Raw genomic sequence first — 20,296 nt, forward strand, 5'->3', positions numbered from 1 at the left:
ATTTGTCCATGACTGTCTAAAACTGTGAGGTTTTCTCCTTCTACAATCAACTAATGTATACAAAAAATGTATACATAATATATTTTGGTACATCATATTACATATCCAACAGAACCTGAAAAATGTGTACTGTTGTGTATTTCACTGCAGGTTTCATCGAGGGTCTGTGTACATAATTGAACCGAGTAAATACAACAATTTTTTTTAATGCTTTCACAGAGTTACAGGTTTAAATTGCTGCAAAAAAAAGAAAAGAAAAATCCGTTTACAAATAAATCAGACCTGGACTGTTTGAATCTGCTGGATGTATATAAATTTCAATTATCTTGTAGATCGTTTTAATCTCATCAGTGGATATAATTAAAGAATGATTACAGTCACTTGAGGCTATTGTGTTATTACTGCATTTCAAGCTGGTAATCTGGTAATTCTGTGTTAAGTAAAAAGGTTTTGCCAAGATCTTGAGAAAAAAAACAATAATTAGTATCAATAAAGGTATCATATTAGTTGTGTATTTAATGATTTAAAATGACCAAACAAATTAAGTAAATCAGATTTGCCTTTATTAAATCATTAGCCGCTCGTCACTACCAGCTAACCACTTCTTATCTATAACACTCCGTCAAACCTCTTTTGCTATAAGCAACAAAATGTAAATTACATATAACAACATGTTTGAAGAAATGAGGTGTGTGTGTGTGTGTGTGTGTGTGTGTGTGTGTGTGTGTGTGTGTGTGTGAGAGACCAAAAACAGGAGATAAAAGAGGGAGAAAAGAGGGCTTCAATCTAGGTGCCCTTGGTCATTTGAGAGCCTAGAAAGGAAATGAAAGGTAAAGTGGATTAAAGGCAGAGGTCACACGCACATGCACACAAACACACACACATGCACAGACACACACACACACACTATAATCTAAACTCACACATTTTCCATTTAGCAGTAACAGGCTTAGGCAATAGCCAGCGATTTGAAGTGCACAACATCAGACCAGACCATTAGCAACACTCAAAGACATATATCTGTGGGAGTTGCGACCTTGAGGGGGTCTAAAACTATTTTTTAAACCTCCAGAGATTCAGTTCTTACAGAGCAGAAAGAGATTTTCGTGTTAAATCAGCAAAGCTATGAATGCTCCCCAGCGCCCCACGCCCCCACCCCTACATAAAATGTTCAATAGATTGTCTGGTGACAAAACTTTCAGGGAGTGAAAACTGGTTCATTTGAGGGTTTATATTACATATAATGCCTTATGAGATATATTAATTTTTATGATCATTTTGGCATCAGAATGGACTTCAGTTTTGAATTTAATCACAGTAATATATTCATAACTCAGTGGTTCATCTAGAGAAAGTTGTTAAGTCAGACACTTTTTACCTGAATATAACTTTTACAGTATATATTAGGGTATAAGCGTGTATTGCAAATATCACAATTGTAAGTTGGTGCATGTATTTTTATATATTACATAATTTGAACACCCCAAAAATGATAAATATACTAAATATTAATTATACCCATCCATCCATTCATCTGTCTTCTGACACTTGTCCAGCTCTGGGTCGTGGGGGCAGCAGTCTCAGCAGATATGGCCAGACCTCCTTCTCCTGGCCCACCTCCTCCAACTCCTCTGTGGGGGACACTAACATCATCACTACTGATACCTCACCAGTCCGTCTGTTACGCTCCTGCCTTACTCTCCCCTCAGTCGTCAACAAAACCCTGACATACTTACACTCCACTAGGCAGCAGCTCATTCCCAACCCAGACGGACACCTCACCCTTTTTTATATTATTGTTAATAACATTCATGGGAATTATTGCATCTGCATTAGTATAATACTACAGTTTTAGCTTTTAGTTGGCATGGGGTAGGTATATTCACAGGTTAGTTTATTTATAAATGTAATTATAACAGACTAGTCTGACATTAACTATCATTAGCTAATAATGCATAAATAAACAAATACAAAAACTATTAAGGATAATAATGAATAAATTACTTGTCATAGTCAACGTTATAACCGGGGGAGGGAAAGTGACATGCAGATGTCTACATTGTTTGTGCAGGTGTTTGGCTGTGTATTTGTGCAGTAGAAGGTGAATTATGGCTGAGCTGTTATACTGTGCCCCATGTCACACATATCCTCTCACCTCCATAAAATATACTGACCTTAATCAATAACTAATTAGCTGCTAATTACCATGCTAAAGTACACAGCACCAATTGCATGAACACACAAACATCCACTTATTGAGAAGTTAAGTAGGGTGGTGCCTACTTATACAAGGTCCCACCAGCCTTGTGTTAAACACAGTTTCTCAGCACAGCCACATATATTGGCCATTGTAGAACACTATTTGTCTACCAAATACTGCGTAAAATAAGATAAAAACAATTTAAATAAAACCTTGTATTGATCCACTAATCCTTTAAAGTTCTCTTTAGTGTTTTTCAGTATATAGTGATTGTTTGCACTTGTGCACTGCCCATAAAGTGCTCAAACATACCCACTTCCCCACCAGCCTCTCACCCTGACATATTGGCAGCAGTTACCGTACCTCCATTTTGTGTTCCCTCAGGAAGCCATGTTATTTCCCGCTGGTCCATTAGCACCCCATCACTGCAACACATGAACAGTTCAGATAGGACAGGACTGCTGCTGTAGCTGTCCATGCGAGTTTCAGTCTGCGATGCCCTGTGCTTGACCCGTCTTAGCAATGACAAAGTGTTATTGGTAAAGACGATGAGTAGCAACTATGTGCAGCTGTGTGTGGGGGGGTGTGAGGACATACTGATTCATTTGTTGTCTGATGTTGCTATTGCATGCTCTGTGATACATACATACTCAAATAAGGATAGGGCTGAATTCATGATTATTTGTAATATCTTCATTTGCATTGGATTACTCGAGTAATAACACTCATAGAGATCTACTCCAAGGTAAAGTCCTGACATCTAGTCTACAAAAAGAAAAGGCGATCCTTAAAAAAATAAAAAAGATAAAATGGCCAACCTTTCCTCATAGGTGGTCTCCTTGGGAAGTCCTGGAGGATTTCAGCATGGTTGTGATTTCTTTTCCTTCTGCCCAGAAGCAGACAAGGACTGATGGGAAATAAAGGTGCCATTGAACTTTGCAGTTGTAGTATTTTTCATAGAGAACGTATTTTCCTACGTATTGGAACAAACAACAAGTGGATGCATTATAAAGTAATTCGATTGCCTCTAACATATACAGTGATAATGCTTTTGTACCGCTTATAATCTTCAATCGTACTAAGAAAGCAATGCCTTCCTCTGACACACGTGTCATCACATTTGTTTATTCTTGTGCTCTCACACATAAAGCGACAAAAGAACTGCGCAAAGTGTTAGTAAATGTGACAGGTGAGAGTGAAAGAAAGAGGGTGCAAGATGATGAAAAACAGTGAAAGGGCAAAAAAAATAATGTGGCCTTGTGAAAATATAATACCAGAAAAAAGGCAGAGACACTATGTGAAGAATAATGATTGTTTACATGCTTAAACAAAAATATAATATGAGCTGAAATTCATTTCAAAATGCTTTGTTTATGGCTCTTGGTCAATAAATCATCACAACTTAAATTTAGACACAAGAAATCTTCTTAATAAAGCTTGTTTTTGTTTCTCCACACCGTCCAGTGAAACGAAATTTCATTATGATGTTGTCTTTGTTTTGTTTTTTTGTTTTTCCCACAACCTTGTCCTCCAACCCCTCCTGGGGCATCCTGAGGCTGCCTCATGCTGGTCAGGATATATAATCTCTCGAGTGGATTCTTCATCTCCCCGGGGTCTCCCTGGGGTCAAATATGACCTGATCAGATGTTTTAACAATTTTTTTTTTCACTATTTCTTCACTCTGTGATTTCTTTTAGTGTTCGCCTTTGCCATGAATACTCACTCCTTTCACTTACATCATATTTAAAAACTAAGAAATATACATAAATGCAAGGAAAAAAAGAGGGTGTAATAAAGGTGAGAGGAACTGTTTAAATCTGACATTCCTTTCTGTATTCATATCAACACATAGCAGCTGGATTACACTTCAAGCTGTTAAAAAGCTATGAAAGAGGTGAGGCTTCTGGTCTGTTCAGCTTGGCACCACTAATATTTACATCCATTTCAGATTCACTCACTAAATGTTATTAAACCATGTGGTGTAAAATTGAGAGCAAAAGCTGGCACAGTACAAGCAGGTAATCACCAGCATGATTAGTGTCATGTTGTCCAAATAAGCTGGAAAGAGTTCACTAGCAAGTTCATCCCAACCTGTTCTGGGATAACAGCCTCTGGGATGAACCCAGATAAGGTTCGGTTCAGAAAAGTCGACACAAATTAAAATTTGGTCCGTTTTCTTTTGAACATCATCATCTTAAACATGTCCAGATAGACTCCAGTGCAGCTGCCATTTTTATATGACTGCAAGTCATGTTATGACCACACTGAATGTGCACCTGTGATTTTATCCACATGAATGTCATATCAGCTACTTATTCAAACTGATATGACATTCATGTGGAGAATCACTATTTGTTGACCAGACCCCTCTCTTAACCCAATCCCTACATCCCCACCCCACTGATTGTTTCCTGTGAATTTGTGGGGCTAGACCAGGGGTGGGCAACTCTAGGCCTTGAGTGCTGGTGTCTGACAGGTTTTAGATGTGTCCTTGATCCAACACAGATGATTTAAATGGCTAAATTACCTCCTCAACATGTCCTGAAGTCCTCCAGAGGCCTGGAGTTGCCTACCCTTGGTCTAGACCAGGGGTGGGCAATCTCAGTCCACGAGGGCTGGTGTCCCTGCAGGTTTTAGATCTCACCTTGGGTCAACACACCTGAATCACATGATTAGTTCGTTACCAGGCCTCTGGAGGACTTCAGGACATGTTGAGGAGCTAATTTAGCCATTTAAATCAGCTGTGTTGGTTCGAGGACCCATCTAAAACCTGCAGGGACACCGGCCCTCGTGGACTGAGATTGCCCACCCCTGGTCTAGACTGTCCATGAGGATTCTGCTGTACCATCCTAATGCATCTGATGGAGGATATTCATTGGAAATGTAAACAAAAGCAAAAAAACAGAAGCAGAAAGACTGGCGACCTGTCCGGGGTATACTCTGCCTCACACCCTACGATAGGTGGGATAAGCTGAAGCTCCCCTGCAACCCTGAATTACATAAGCAGAAGTGAATCGACAGATAAAGGGAAAAATATGGATGAACGGATAGATACCTAAGTAAAGCTATCGAAACAAATCCTAGTGTTTTACTTTTCTATTGATATCATTTAGAACACGCTAAGTGAAAAAATAGTGACTGCCCTTATTAAAGGGTAAACATGTTATTTTTGCTTAAAGAATGAGGGAATTCCCTGTTTGTTCCTCATACCTATTGTTATTTCAGTTATTTTTCTACTAAGATTTCTAACATTTTTTTTTCTCACCGCTAACAAAGCTCTTTATCAAATACTGTATAGAAAATATTTTTCCTATTAATTAACCTATGTAATTTAATTATTGTTTAATTTAAAGTTAATTTGAATCTATAAAAATACATTCATATATGTAGTATATTGTGGTAAATTTTCCACCTTTCTTTAATTATGATTTTAAAAATAAAAATAAATAAGATTAAATAAACACCTAGCTTAGTCTTGCGTGCACACACAAACACACACACACACAGACACACACCAAGGCCACAATCAGGCCATATGAACAGACATATTCAGGGCAGTGTTGACCTATATCCCTATGCTAATAAGAGTATTAATTCACATGGGGTCTGCAAACATTCCCGGAGAACAGAAAAAAAAGAGAAAATGAAAACACCCATATTCAGACGGATATGAAAACCACAAAACACAGAATGTGACAACCCACATGTCCTTTTTAAGCCCTTTAACAGCTACCAAAAAGATGAAAGTGGGTAAGAAAGTTTTAAAGCAAAAAGACATTTTACTATATAGTACATTAAAGTAGTTTAGTTAAATTGGAGTCTCACAGTGGATGAATGCACTAACAAACTATAAACATTTAAAAACTGAGGTAATTGTTCTCTACCGGTTTCCTTTACAAATTCCAGCAATTAGATTACAACTTTTGTGTTTATGTGTATTTTCTCACCTTTAATTTGCTTTCTCAATCAGCTGTCTAACATCCAAGCCAAAGCTTAATGATATCGACCTATATGTTAATGGGTGCACTCACCTCCTTGTACGCACGCATGTATGTGTAGAAAACAGAGCCCTGTGCCTTAATGACAACTATATGAAACTATGTGAAGAGGCGATTGGCCTAGTGTGGGTTTTCTAAAGTGATGGACAGGTGGGATGTCTAATCCCATCAGAGAGTTGGTTAGTTTGTCCCTCAGGGCCCGCCTCTGTCTACCGAGTGGGCCCTGATTGGATGATCTGATTCTTAAAGTCAGATGGATTGAATTGCTTGGGGCAGAGAACAATAGAAATGGGTAGAAAAAAGGGGGAGAGTGTGAAACACACAGAGAAAATGATTGCAAGATGAAATCTGAGAGTGAGAGAGATGGATGAACGGGGTTTCAGAGAGAAAATATACATTTGAGAGAGAATAATAGAGAAAATCTTACATAGTAAGAGATAGACAGAAGACAGAGAGAGCACTAACTGTAAATTCAGACAGATCACTTTGCTTGGAGGAAAATGAATATGGATTTAAATAAATGACTTAGCCTGGGGAGAATGCTGGTAAATTGGGGTGAGTGGGTGGTTGAGATTTGGGATTCCTAAGTAGGTTTTCGAGAAAGGAAAAAAGTCAAGTGGAAGAGGGTTATAATAAGCTAGAATCTCAGTCCATTTCTGTGTATTCATTTATGTTCACCTCAAACCAGAAAAAAAAACAATTTTTTTTCTGTTGCTGGGTTCAAGTTTCCAAAATACTTGATTATAACCCAAAAAAAGCAGCTTTGGAGTTTGTAGGATGCCAGAAAAGGTACACCTTACAGCAGGTCATTAAAACTTGTAATTATCCCTCCAGACCTGTGCTCTAGACCTTATCATTGCAGTTGATTTTTTTTAATTAAGTCTATCCAGCTACCCTTTTGAGCTCCAACTTGGAATCAGTTAATATATAAATGACTGCAAAAATGTCTTTCCTATTTAAAAAGCATGGTCACTGATAAAAGTTTGATACATTTAGAAAATGCGAAATGTATTACATCTGAGTTATGCCATGTTTGAATGTCTCATAGAGCACTAATTGAAATACTTTCAAATTTCAAATTTCAACCCTAGAGGATATTATAAGACTTTTGTGACTTTTTTCTCCAAAGACATTTTGTTTTTATGTTATAAATCAAAATGACCTTTTATGGCTCCTCACCTAATCAAGGCTGTTGGACTTTCCTATCTAAGAAGTGTGTGAACTTTTATTTCCTAATCACAATTTTTCACAATTACAGTTTTCAGTAGCAGAAATCAGTCAATTTAACATCTGTTAAAATCCAGGTAACACATTAGCAGAAAGTTAGCTTAATCATAGTCATGAATAGATTTGTCATGTCCTTGAGTAATAAAAATAACCTCAAAAAACTTATAATGATGAAGTGGGTGAATGTTTGAATGTAATGAATTAATCAGTTGAGATTCAAACTGAAAACAAAAATGCAAAAAATAAATCAATAAAGAAATAATTTACATAATTAAAAGTCAAATTAATATTTTTTTTATAACAAAAATTTATTTCAAGGAATGAAGCTTAATGACAAATGTCTAGTGTTAACAGTCAGTAAATGAATGTGATGCGAGAAAAAAAGCCACAGGTGGCTCTTAACCTATAAGAGAAGTCCTACCATTTAAAAAATAAATACATTAAAAATCAATTATTTCTTTGGGGGATGGTGCCAAATCAGCAGCAGGTGATTTGACAAGTGCACAGTAAGTGAAACTGTTACAAAAGCATGCATATTACATCGACATGACCATCAATTAACCTCTATACAAAAGCCAAGATAAAACATGTCATTTTCTTTGAAACAAGTCTGAGGTCTGCAGGTCAGAGGCTCCTGCATGCATAATGTCCCACTTTAACTGTAGGCAGATCATTGTTAGTCAAAGGATGTACATGTAGTAAGATACATTTTCAGAGAACTAGGTTTTTTGTGCGTGTGCGTGTGTGTGTGTGTGTGTGTCAACATGTTTGTGTCTGTCATTCCCATTAAATCGTAAAGATATGAATAGGTTTCAGTCACATCTGCTTCTCAAACTTACTTTGAACAGTTAAACTCTATGCTTTTGTTTGAACTGCTGCTGAGAACTTAGAAAAGTTTTCAGGAGGTGTCTTTGGAAATTTGTACGGTTAATGTGGTATTGTTTGTGGCATTTGATGAAGGTGAAAATGTTGTTTTTTTTTTCCTGTCCTGTTTTTTCAGCATCTCCTAACTGCTGAGGTATACAGTTTACTTTCTGTGAGATATATTTTCTTCAGTTTTGTCTTTGCTCTCTTTTAACACTCTGCTTTTCAAAAAGAAAAAAATTCTCACTTTGCTCTTCTTCTCATTCCTACTCTGATTCATCCTGTGCTATCTATGAGTGTTTCCCAGAAACAGAAAGATTAAATCCATTCTTCAGTGTCCTTAAACCTCCAACTCAGCTGTTTACTTGCAAAAACACCAATACACTTGTTCTAAGTCTGTCAAATGTTTGTATCTTTTTGTGTTTGTGGTCAGCTGTGTGTGTGTGTGTGTGTGGGTGTGGGTGTGTGTGTGTGTGTGGGTGTGTATTCGGGCGTGTGTGTCTGTGCATGCATCCTTGATATCAGCAGTCTTTACTAGATCCAACACGAGACTGAATTTAAAAATAAAAATAACTACTTTCCCCACCTTAAGCTATTAAAAAATAAGAATTGAAATGGTGCAGACTCTGTATTGTGTTCATTCAAAAGCAAACTTAAGTGTTTCAACAATGACACATTTTTATAATTCTACCTCTATACATCACCACAGTGGATTATAAATAAAAAAAAAACAACAACATGTGATTAAAGTGCAGACTTTCAGCTTTAATTTAGTGGGTCAAAAAATAATTAAGGACTGATAGCCATTTTTAAACATAGAAAACCATTATCAGATGTTCAAAAGTTAATTAACTGTCAAGCATTTTCTCAGACAAGTGATGCATGTTCCCTTATTATTCTGTGACAAATTAAGCAGATAAAATATATGGAGTTGATATCAAATGTCGAACTTGCATTTCATATAGTTTCGCTGAAATTCTCAATGTGAAGTAAAAGTGCAAGTAAAGCAAGCTGCCATTAGATGGAAAAACCAAAATAAACCTATCAGAGGGGTAGGGAACATTTTGGAAATGGACCGTTCAATAATCTGGTGCTATTGAACTGGAGACGGCCAGTGCATTCACTGGTCAGCCCAACACTAAAAGAACTGAAAGACCATAGAAGATAAATAAAGTGGATGATTTTTCCTTTCACAACACTAGCCAACACAAGTACACTCATCAGGGTGTAGACATTGTCAAAGTTTATTTTGAAGAAACAATTAAAAACATTTCACATTATCCAAAAACTATATTGGAGGCAATGTTACTACATGGGCATCTATGGCTGCTAGTGGAACTGATGTGATGTGACTGCTTATAGAGGTAAGAGGATGAACTTTGAAATCTACATGGCTCTATACTCTTTGCCTAGATTTAAATAAATGCTTCAAAACTGTTAAGACAGGGTTTTATAGTACAAGTGGATAATGGCCCAAAGCATATTGAAAACATTTTTCAAGGCAGAGAAATGGAATATTCTTTAATGGCCAAATCAGTAACCTGATCTCAGCTTAAGAGTGCATGTTTTTCAGTTACTGAAGGCAGAGAGACCCACAAACAATCAGCAACTAAAGGCAGTTGGAGTAAAGGCATGGCAGAGTAGCCCAAGGGAGCAAATGCAGTATTTTGTGAAATCCATTAGTTTCTAAACTTCTGACAGTTACTGACTACAAAGGATTTTCATCCAAAACATTATATTAGTTTATATTTTAAATTATGTTAGTTTGTCCAAATACAAAAAAAAAGAGAATGCATATAAATACAGCTGTAATTCATTAACAGTTAATGCAGACTTCATGTAAAACCCTTTAAATTTAAAGTGTAAGTCTGCACTCTAATCACATATTCACTTATTCACAATTTAAAATTCAGTGTTGTAGTGTTCAGAGGCAAAGTTACAAAAATGTGTTACTGTCCAAAACAACTATGAACCCAACTGTGCTGGAAACACAGATATCTCTTTCATGACTGAAAGGTCAAATATGAAGTTTCCTCTGGTTACCACACCAAAAATAACCAACTGCACTTTTTCACTATATGTGGTAAGTATTGATGATCCTATCAAGCTCTTGGAAAATAAGCAGTAAAGCAGATTGCCCAAAGCATCAGGCAGAACACAGGAAGAAAAAAAACAAACATTTTATTTTTGAAAAGGACTTTTTTGTGATGTTCAAGTAATTCAGTTTTGATTTTTATAAATCACACATTTATTGATTAACCTCTTATAAAGGTAAAGGTTTATAAATTATAACAGTTCCTTGAATTCTCTCAGCCTCTATGAGCAATGACAAGTCATCTCCAGAAATGTTTTTAAATTAAGTTGAGTGTTGCAAGTAATTGCAGTACTATTATGGATATTACACTATGTGTGTTTCGTGCTGTAGAAAATTAAAAAAATTCAATTACACTGTTCCCTGGAGTTGCAGTAGAAGAAACACAAACTAGAAAAAAATATAAATTTTCTAGGTGACTCAAACAGGTAATGTGAAGGAATGTCACTGAGCGTGGAGAAGAGGGTAGCTAATATTTATCTGAGGTAAATGCCAACACATGTAATTTAAAGTTGGGATGGTCTTCTGGAATAAAAGTATTTTGGCACTATATTGGTGGTCAACTGTCCCTCCTCTAATTTTTCCACTACACTTGATTGTTTTTCTATTTTTCATTGATTGGGTAACACCTGACTTTAGGGTCTTAAGTTGTCATCAATAACAAAGCAGTATTTTTTTCTGGCTGTAATAAAAGCAAAATTAAACATTTCTAGTTTCTCAGATTAATTTGATCAAAATCAGTCACATCTTGATTGCTTGATTTAAAATTCATTAAAATAGATGGGAATAGTGCAGGCTAGAACTGAACATGAGTTATTTTACAGACTGTGTGTGTGTGTGTGTGTGTGTGTGTGTGTGTGTGTGTGTGTGTGTGTGTGTGTGTGTGTTCCCTGACGTAATGTATATATCTGAGGGTTGTAAACACTCAGAATAGAACAGAAGAATACTCATACTAAAACATAATACCAAAGGTATATTGGAAAGGCTAAGTTGGAAATCACTACACAAGGAAAGACAAAAGCTAAAACTGTTCAACAGAACAGGAATAAGGTAAAAACAGAAACCAGAGGCTTGAAAACGTTACAAAAGATTAAATTCATTGTTGAATATTGAGCAGTTAAAAACAGGAATCCAAATCAGCCTACCAAAGCTACCAAAACAGTAAATCCTAAAAAGAAACCCAACCACAAACACAGGCTAGGTTCCATTTTTTTAGATTTCAGCAGAAATATTTTCCATTGCCAGGCTGTTGCAAATACTAAATGTTAACCAGGTCAGGGTTCTCTATCTTAAGTTTTTTTCTGATTGTGTCACACTCAAATTCTATAATTTTTTTTTACAATATGTTTGCAATACTCAGAGTCACAGTCTGTTACTGTAAGAGAAAAAAATATCAAGTCTTTAAATAGTGGACATGTTCTTTACGACAACCACTTGTAGCAGACAGTTTGAATGGATTTCAGATACTGTTAAATTCATCAACTGTTATTAGAGAACTGACCAAGAACACCTGAGGAAAAACTGTCAATGATTTATACAGAAAAAGAACAAAAAGCAACATTAGCATTCATTTGGAGATGTTTGTGTGCCCTCATAATGCCACTGTTTTGCTTAGAACTTAAAGTAATGAAAAAGAAATATATAATTAAGATATAATTAGAGAAGTAATTAAAGTTTAATTAATTCGTCTTACCTAATGTCATAGTATATAACATCCCTTTTGAAGAAAAGATTCTAGTTAATTTTTCTCTGTTCAAATAAGAAACAGTAAACTTGAGAACACCTCTGTTTCTCAGCCTAAAAGTTCAAGAGCTATATCTGGAAAACTTTTTCAATGGACTATAATTTGATTTTTCTTACGTATTCCCCCGGGGTATCCAGACTCTGCATAGATATAATTCAGCAAAACTAAGGTAGAAATAACAGACATGAACAATTACTTTAGTGGTAGCTCAAGAAGCACCATTGTGATGTCCCCTAACTTCTGATGTTTTATACCTTCATTGGAAACCAAACCCTGTCACAGCAACCGTGCAGTATTCACACTGATTTACACCTAGAAAATAAAAATGATTTGGAGAAATAGTTTGAGGCACCAACAGTCTAACATCCCTTTGATGTTAACAAGCGGTAAATCAGGTTTCAGAGAGAGAGGAAGATGAAGAGGGAGACGAGGTGCGATGAGGGGGGAGGATGAAGTGGAGACAAAAGAAAAAGAGCAGGTCAAGAGAGGGAAATGCTGGATGTTGAAAGAGATTTAAAGAAAGTTAAAGAGAGAAGAAAAATAGAAATTGAAAAGAGGAAGTGGAGAGGAGAGGGGTTGGGCAACTTTCCTTTTATGTTACAGGAGCAGAAGCATAGAGGAGAAAGTTAAATTGAAAGAAATTAAAAGGTGAGAGCAGATAGGGAAGAAATGGTTTAGCTCTGATGTACAAAATGTTAACCTCTTTTCAGATCAAAGTCTTTCGTAAGGAAGCCAAAAAATGGAACCATACAAAATTGTGTTTAGATCATATGTGTTTTTCTTGTGTTTATCAGGAAAAAATGAAATGTTGTTCCAAGATTGCTCTATAATGAACTTGGAAATAATGAATCAAAGCTTAATGTAAAAACCTACACTAAAGCTGATAATTCTAAACATTGAAATATTGCTAACATGTTCCAAATTCAAGTGCCTAAAGTAATAAACATCCATCATCTAGCAAGAACTAGACCATTTTTCCAATGGGACTACTCATTTAATATATTATCATCTATAAGTACTCAGTAGTCATTGGTCAGAGCATTCTTCTTTGAACTGGCATTCAGTTAGAGCTTACATTACATTATGCAAATTTATTAACATCTATCTATTTAGGCTAGACAGGGGCATTGTCCCAAACAGGCCCATGAGAGCTCAATGAGAAATTGAAATAACATAAACGTGCACTTCTAAGTGTTTATTTTTTTAAAGTCAGAATTAAAACAGTTTTCTTAGTTTGTAGAGAGCAGATTGATATGCTTATATTGTCCTCCATATGCTAAAGGGTCACAGTATGAATCACCATTATAAGAAAAAAACACCCATTGAGAAATAGATCAGGAAGGTAGATTTGCTAGCAAAGCTACAAAAGCAACAAAAACCTTTTATGAAGCTTTACACATGGTTGGAGCAGTCAAAACCAGCTTTGTAATTTCCCACAAAATTGCAAAAAATAGTAAGCCATTGTCTGATGGGGACCTTATCAAAGAGTATTTGGTGCACTCTGCCGTGCTAATATACACTAAGAAAAAAGAAGCACTTGAGAATGCGCCCCTCTCCAGGCGAACCATAACAAAATGGATCGAGGACATTTTCAAAGATCTGGCGCTTGAAAAACAAAACAGACAATTTTGATATTTTTTTTTCTCCTTGGCTGTGGACAAAAGCTGTGATGTCTGTGACACAGCCTAGTTACTCATCTTTGTACATGGGATAATGAAAGAGTTTGAGATTATGGAGGAGCTGGCAGCAATGTGCTGAATGAAAAGGACCACGACAGGGAGTGAATTGTTCACGGAGGTAACTGCATGCTTTGATAGGCTTGGGCTGAAATGGGACAAACTGGCAGGTGTTACAACCGATGGCTGTCCAAATCTGACAGTGAAAAATGTCTGACTTTTGTAGCGGATGGAAGATAAAGTGAATTAAATAAACCCAGAACTGAATCTGGTATTTTTGCACTGTATTATACATCAGAAAGTGTTGTGTACAGTAAGTCAGTACTAAAAATGAACCATGTTTTTGATGTTATAACTAAAATAGTTAACTTCATCAGGCAAGAGCACTGAATCACAGACAGTTTGTTGCACTTTTGAGTAACTGCTGGAAGAAGTCAGTATCCCTTTTTTATTCTTCTCACTAAGAGGAGAACTTACCTTACATGAGGAGATATGCTCAGATGATGGTTCTCTTTGGATTTTAATTTAATCTTCAATTCAGTTTCATTTATATAACACCACATAAGAAAAGCAGTCACCTCAAGGCGCAGGTAAAGAGCATAAAAATAAATATAAAACCCCAACAATCAAACAACCATCTTTGAGCAAACACTTAGCAACAGTGGGAATGAAAAACTCAATTTTACTGGGAAGAAACCCCTCACAGAACCAGGCTCAGGGAGGGGTAGCCATCTGCCACAACCAGTTTGGTGTGAGGGGAGAGAAAAAAAAAAAAAACCCCACTGTCTGGAAACGGTACTCAAAACAGACTAGATTTAACTTCCTGAAAAACCCAAATAGCAGTTTGTATAAAAAAAGTTTTCGAGTGAGCTTTTAAATAAGTCATCTGTAAGTGGTGATGTCTGATACACACATTTCTACAACATGGGGACTGAATGTGAGGTGCAGCTGAGTGGAAAACCTAATAAACAGAAGTTGGCAGCTTTAGAAAAGGAAGACTGGGGTGTAAAAACAAAAAAGGGTGAAGAAGTCAGATAACAGGAAATGAATGTTCATATGCTTTAGGGTTAAATAGGAATGGGTGGAGAGCACAGAACATTTGAGGCACTGGGAGATGAAAGAAAGGGTGGGTGGAGGGACGAGAAGTGTAGTGTAGAGAAAGAGAGGGTGGAGAAGTTATAAACTTCTGAGGAATGGATTAATGGCCATAGAATTATATAAAGATGCAGAAATAAGAATAGGTGGGGCAGGAAAAAATAGTGAGAAAGTCTATTTAACACAGTTTTGCACCAACTGATGATTAAATATTTACACATATTACATTTTCTGAATATTGCAATTTTCTCGATATATTTTTTTCTAAAGCAGTCATAAATAAATAATATTAAACTGACTTTATGTCAGTTTGGAAATTGTAACTGCCCTTGCTTTTATTTCATAGCTGCTGAACTTTTGTTCCAATTTTTAAGATACTTGAAAACATAATTCTCTGCTGTCACCAGGAAAAGAATTGCTTTCTTTGTTTCCCTTTTCTCACCTAATAACTCTATTTGGTTCCTTTGTTGGATATCCATGCACAGTTGCACTGTGTTATACAGATCCCTAGTTTAGGTATTATATAAAGAGCTGTAAATATGCAAATACAGCCAATGCAGTATTTCAACAAACTGTAACTTTCTGTTCAGATCTGACTGATTATTTCTATCTTTTGACAAAGACATTGCTGGTAAAAAATGCACATTGATTAATCACAACACTGAAAAAGATTAAAATTAAACAGAATACAATCTAGGATTTTCCATTGCCTTATGTCCATTTCCAGTCACTTCATATGGGGTCATATACTGGATGGTTTGCTAAAAGTGTATACCCCAACACTCGCCTAAAACAAGCATTTATCAGGACAACAACTGCTTTAGCATTAATGCAATAAGAAAGATGGTTGAACTGCATAATGTTGTCCTTTGGGAACAAATAAAAAAAGGTGTTTGCGTAAGTAAATGAAATAAAATCTATATTTAAAAATCGATTCTTCTTCAGAAATCCATAAACCTGTTTTATAAATGAAGTTGTTTCATTTTAAATATGTATAGAAACAAACGTTATTCCTACCAGTTGCTAGCGCTATGTCCCGTGCAGCTTTGGTTCCTAAAACAAGACTGCTTCACCCAGAGGTCAAAGGTCAAACCCCCTTTCCACTCATCATCTTATTAGGTGTCATGCTGTAACATTAAAATTCAAAAATAAATAAATAATAAATTAACCAAATATGTACTATAGAGTGTTAAAAAGCTTTAGACAGGTTTTTTTTTAAACAAAAAAAAGAAAACATGCATTTTGCTAAACCCACAGGTATTCTGGTTCACAGTATTCTTGTTGGTCGTCTTATGTATTCAGTGAAATTGTGCTAATGTCTTAAAATGACTGCGATTTACTGATTCGAGGCTGTTAAATGTTAATATGTTGCTTCAGGTTGGCGGAGGTAACAAGAGAGAATTCGCAAACCTGAAATGCCACTAATGCAACAGGAAGAAGTACATTATTAACCTTTTCTTTCAGAGCACATTACAGAACAGTTTTGCGAAGTGCTTTACAAGATTAATAAACTTGTTATAAATCAGTGACAAATATCTTACTGGATGCAACACTATAATTATTGTGAAAACTTGCTTTAGGCTGTGCTTGAGCAATGCACAACAGAGGCTGCATTTGTTTCTGTGGAAAGCACTCAATGCAACTCATTTGATTTCTGTTTAAAATGTCACACATGCATGCACGTTTTTCCCAGTCTCAATCACACTGTTTTTTCCCTCTTTTTTATTTATATATTTATTTTTAGGTTTCTCCGAACTGTGACAAGGTTTTGGTGAATGGCAAAGAAATGCGTGGTCGGCAGTCTTTGACCATCAAGTTCTCATACCTGCACCTATCTGCTCAGCTTCAGCTCACCGTCTGGGTGCCCAAGCTACCGCTTCAGATAGATCTGTCAGATACTGAGCTCAGCCAGGTCAAGGGCTGGAGGGTGCCAATCATCACTAACAAGAGGTAATTTGCCTGTCTGACCTTGAGGGAATGAGGGAGTGTAACACACGGTAGAAGGTGTAGGCATTAGCATAATTTTGTCAAAATGTAGAGCATTTCACGTACACCATTTTCATTTATGCTACAAAGACTTTTTTTTCCTTTGGTAAGAAACACATTTTAAGATTGTTCAGAAGGGAAACACAAACACAAGCAATTGCTGTTAGAATCAAGCAGTGAACTGTGAGGAACTGCTAGTTTTTGAAGTCCCAGAAATTTATGGTACAGGCATTCGTTGAGTCGTATTTCCTACTCGTCTATGAGAAATGTGATTTTGTCTTTTTATTTTAGTATATACCCATGAGTCACTACAGCTCACAATGCCATATTTTCCAAATTCTCTCAAAGCTGAACCAAAGGTATATTACTTTTAAATTGCAGACTGAAAATATTGTTTATTCCTACCAGTGTTACAAAGCACTTACCAGTATGTTAAAAATGGAAATTGAGTGTTTCTTGCCAAAGCTGACATTGGCATTAATGTATACATGGAAGTTTTCATCGTTTACATAGTTTTTAATGATTCTAAGTATCATTATACTTTTGTGCTTCTATCTTTGATTGTGTATTTGTATGACAGGTATGTGTGTTTGTGTGTTTTATTCCTATTTCTCATCTTGCCACCCTTCCATTTTGTTCTGCTGGGCCTATTTTTCAATTTTGGCAATTTCTGCTCACGCAGCCACCAAGCCGTGTGCACAAACACACCTCCATCTCCCCAAACCACTATCTGACAGAGTGAAACACAAGCACTATTAGGTAGACACATTCACACAGACACATGTGCAACTGGGGCACTGGGTAATGGAAAGAAAATTCCTGTAATATTACCTGGGTTTCATAGGTACTGTAAAGATATAAGACACAGATGCAGTCCTCTGTGTGTATATTCCTGTGTTATTATATGATCCTGTGTGTGCCTGTATATGGTCAATGATAGATTTCACAGAGGCAGGCAAAGGAGAAAGAATGTGTGTTTATATGCGTCCTTCTGAGATAAAAATACATTCTCTTTTAGAGACGAATCGAGACAAGTTGCCTTCCTGTTTTTTAGTATTAAAAATTAGTACATTCATAGTATATTTTATATTTCTTATGTTTTATTTCATTAGATTAGATCTGATTTAATTAATGACTACTGTATTTTTCTATATTCTGCAAAAGAAATAAATAATCAAGAAGAAAGACATGCAGCTGTCTTAGAGGTGCTGCAAGTCTATTTATTAGTAGATTGCTGCTTACTACATTAACAATACAAAATACAAAAATAAATAAATTGTTGTTCCATTGACCAGTATTTTTAAATACAAATGTAATAATTTAGTTTAACTTTTTGATACCATACCAAAGCAGAAGAATGTGAAGTTTAAAGAATCCAAGTTAAACTGAGTCGAACAATAATCCTGTTTTAACTCAATAGTGTTGCAAATTTAGTTCTACTCAAGACTCTATTAAATCCCCCAGTTATAGTGACTTTTACATATGTTGTTCCATTTCATTTTTTTTGCATAAAGACCCTCTTATTAAGTAAAAGATTTTTGGTGTTGTTGTTAACGTCACAAAGAATCATTTCTATATTGTTTGGATCTACTGCTTAGGAGAAAAATGCCCAACAGATAGTATTACACAAGAATAGAAAATTGACCAGTTAATAAAATAAAATATTTTGACCATTCTAGTCTTATTATAAGTGCTTAATGTTCAAGTAAAGTGTTTAAATGTGTTAAATGTAGATTAGAGACTCAAGTGTCCTTTATTTGGCTTAAAGTGTAACCTGAGGATGAGATTATTCAGTACATCAGCTGGAGCTGAGAGAAGAGAGGAAAGGGGACATTTAATTACTGGATAATCTCACCATCCCTTCATTTTATTTATTTCTTCCTTATTTATCTCTTTTCTTTTCAGACCTACCAGGGACAGTGAAGATGATGAGGACGATGACAGAAAGGGCAAAGGCTGCACCCTACAGGTATCATTTGATTGTAAATCAGGATTGTTTATGAGTGATCACAACTCTTTTAAAGGCAGTTTCATCTGAATAACATCTGCCTAAACACTGAGTTATTGATACTGAGTTGTACTTCTGTGCCATGTTTTTGTCTAATCACAACAGTGAAGTAAGAGTCTGTTGTGCACTTTAGCATCAGAGTCTGAATTTGGCCTTGTTCTAACCTTTCAGTACCAGTATGCTCTGGTGCGGGTCCTCACTCATTTTGTCGCAGAACCGTCTGACCCAGGTGGAGAGATGGTTTACATGCTGGGTGCTGACTGGCAAGTTGATATCACTCATTTGGTCTTGGACCAATTAAAGGTGGGTATACACAAATGCTCACAAACAGTACCATTCTATTCACTAGCAGATCATGGCTTCTTCACAAAGGAATAGTTTAACATTTTGGGATATAACTTATTTGCTCACAGCTATGGGCAATGACACTTTCTAATAAGTACTTGTAAGGTGGCTTAATATATAGACAGGGCAAAACATATGTCCTGATTTTTTGCATTTACAGATGAACTATGTGAACAACTGTGGCACCTACACATTACACCTACAGGAGCTCCTGTGCCATGGAAACCCATGGCATGAAGCTCCCAACACACACTTTTTGTGCTGATGTTAAGAAGTTTGGGACCTCTGCAGTTACTGAGTCAGCAGAGCTTTTACACACTATGCATCTCATTTTACATGGTCTGCCACTTTGTACCTGAGCTGCCACTTGGTAATAATATCACTTACAGTTGATTGTGGTATATCTAGGAGGACAGAAACTTCACAAATTGACTTGGTACAGCAGTGAAATTGTATCACAGTATCACACTGGAATGGGACTGAAAACACCTGAACTCAAAAATTAAGAGATGCACCCAATAGTATATTAATATTGTAATTCTTTCTAAACAATAAATAATGTATCCTTTGACTGCCTCCTGTTTCTGTATTCTGCAGATAGAAGAGCCTCGCATTGCCAGATTAATAGATGGACGAATCGTAATCGGGCGGGATCTGGGACACACCAATATACAGGTATTCTTTGCTCGCTTCATCACTAAAAGTGCAACCCATCTCTTCCCCTTTAATTGTAACTAAGCTGATTGATATTATAAGCTCTAACACCAAAAGAACCCTTTCTGCTTACTGAAGTCTATATTCATCCCTATAGTAAAGTTAAGAAACTGACTGCAGTGGGTCATTTCCTCATCATACAGTATTCAAAGTATATATAGGAAAAAAGAAAGAAATTCCACAAGCAATGTATTCACTGCTTTTTACAAAGTCCAGAAAAAGACAGTTGAAAAAACTCATTATGTCAAGCGCAGTGTAATTTGGCACTTCACATTACAGCCATAAGTAAAATGGCCTGTAAGTACTCCGGTGATGTAAACACTATCCCCGTTCCTCATATATAAGCC

General features: G+C 36.1%; 1 protein-coding gene and 1 long non-coding RNA gene across 2 annotated transcripts in view; one reads left to right on the top strand and one right to left on the bottom strand.

Moving 5' to 3' along the window:
• si:dkey-215k6.1 (transmembrane protein 132C) overlaps positions 1–20,296 on the top strand; it is a 265,444-nt gene that overhangs the window by 229,741 nt on the left and 15,407 nt on the right. The window contains 4 exon segments of the mRNA XM_019366062.2: positions 16,641–16,846; positions 18,788–18,851; positions 19,062–19,193; positions 19,833–19,910. Coding sequence (XP_019221607.1) covers positions 16,641–16,846; positions 18,788–18,851; positions 19,062–19,193; positions 19,833–19,910 — 480 coding nt within the window.
• On the bottom strand, positions 727–6,242 carry LOC106099050 (uncharacterized). The gene is made up of 5 exons (XR_002064140.2): positions 6,148–6,242; positions 3,019–3,173; positions 2,564–2,625; positions 1,519–1,631; positions 727–812 (listed from the first exon to the last, which is right to left on the bottom strand). It is a non-coding gene; the product is annotated as an uncharacterized LOC106099050 (long non-coding RNA).

The sequence above is a fragment of the Oreochromis niloticus genome, linkage group LG12 (assembly GCF_001858045.2).
Source record: "Oreochromis niloticus isolate F11D_XX linkage group LG12, O_niloticus_UMD_NMBU, whole genome shotgun sequence".
In the NCBI taxonomy this organism is placed as follows: Eukaryota; Metazoa; Chordata; class Actinopteri; order Cichliformes; family Cichlidae; genus Oreochromis; species Oreochromis niloticus.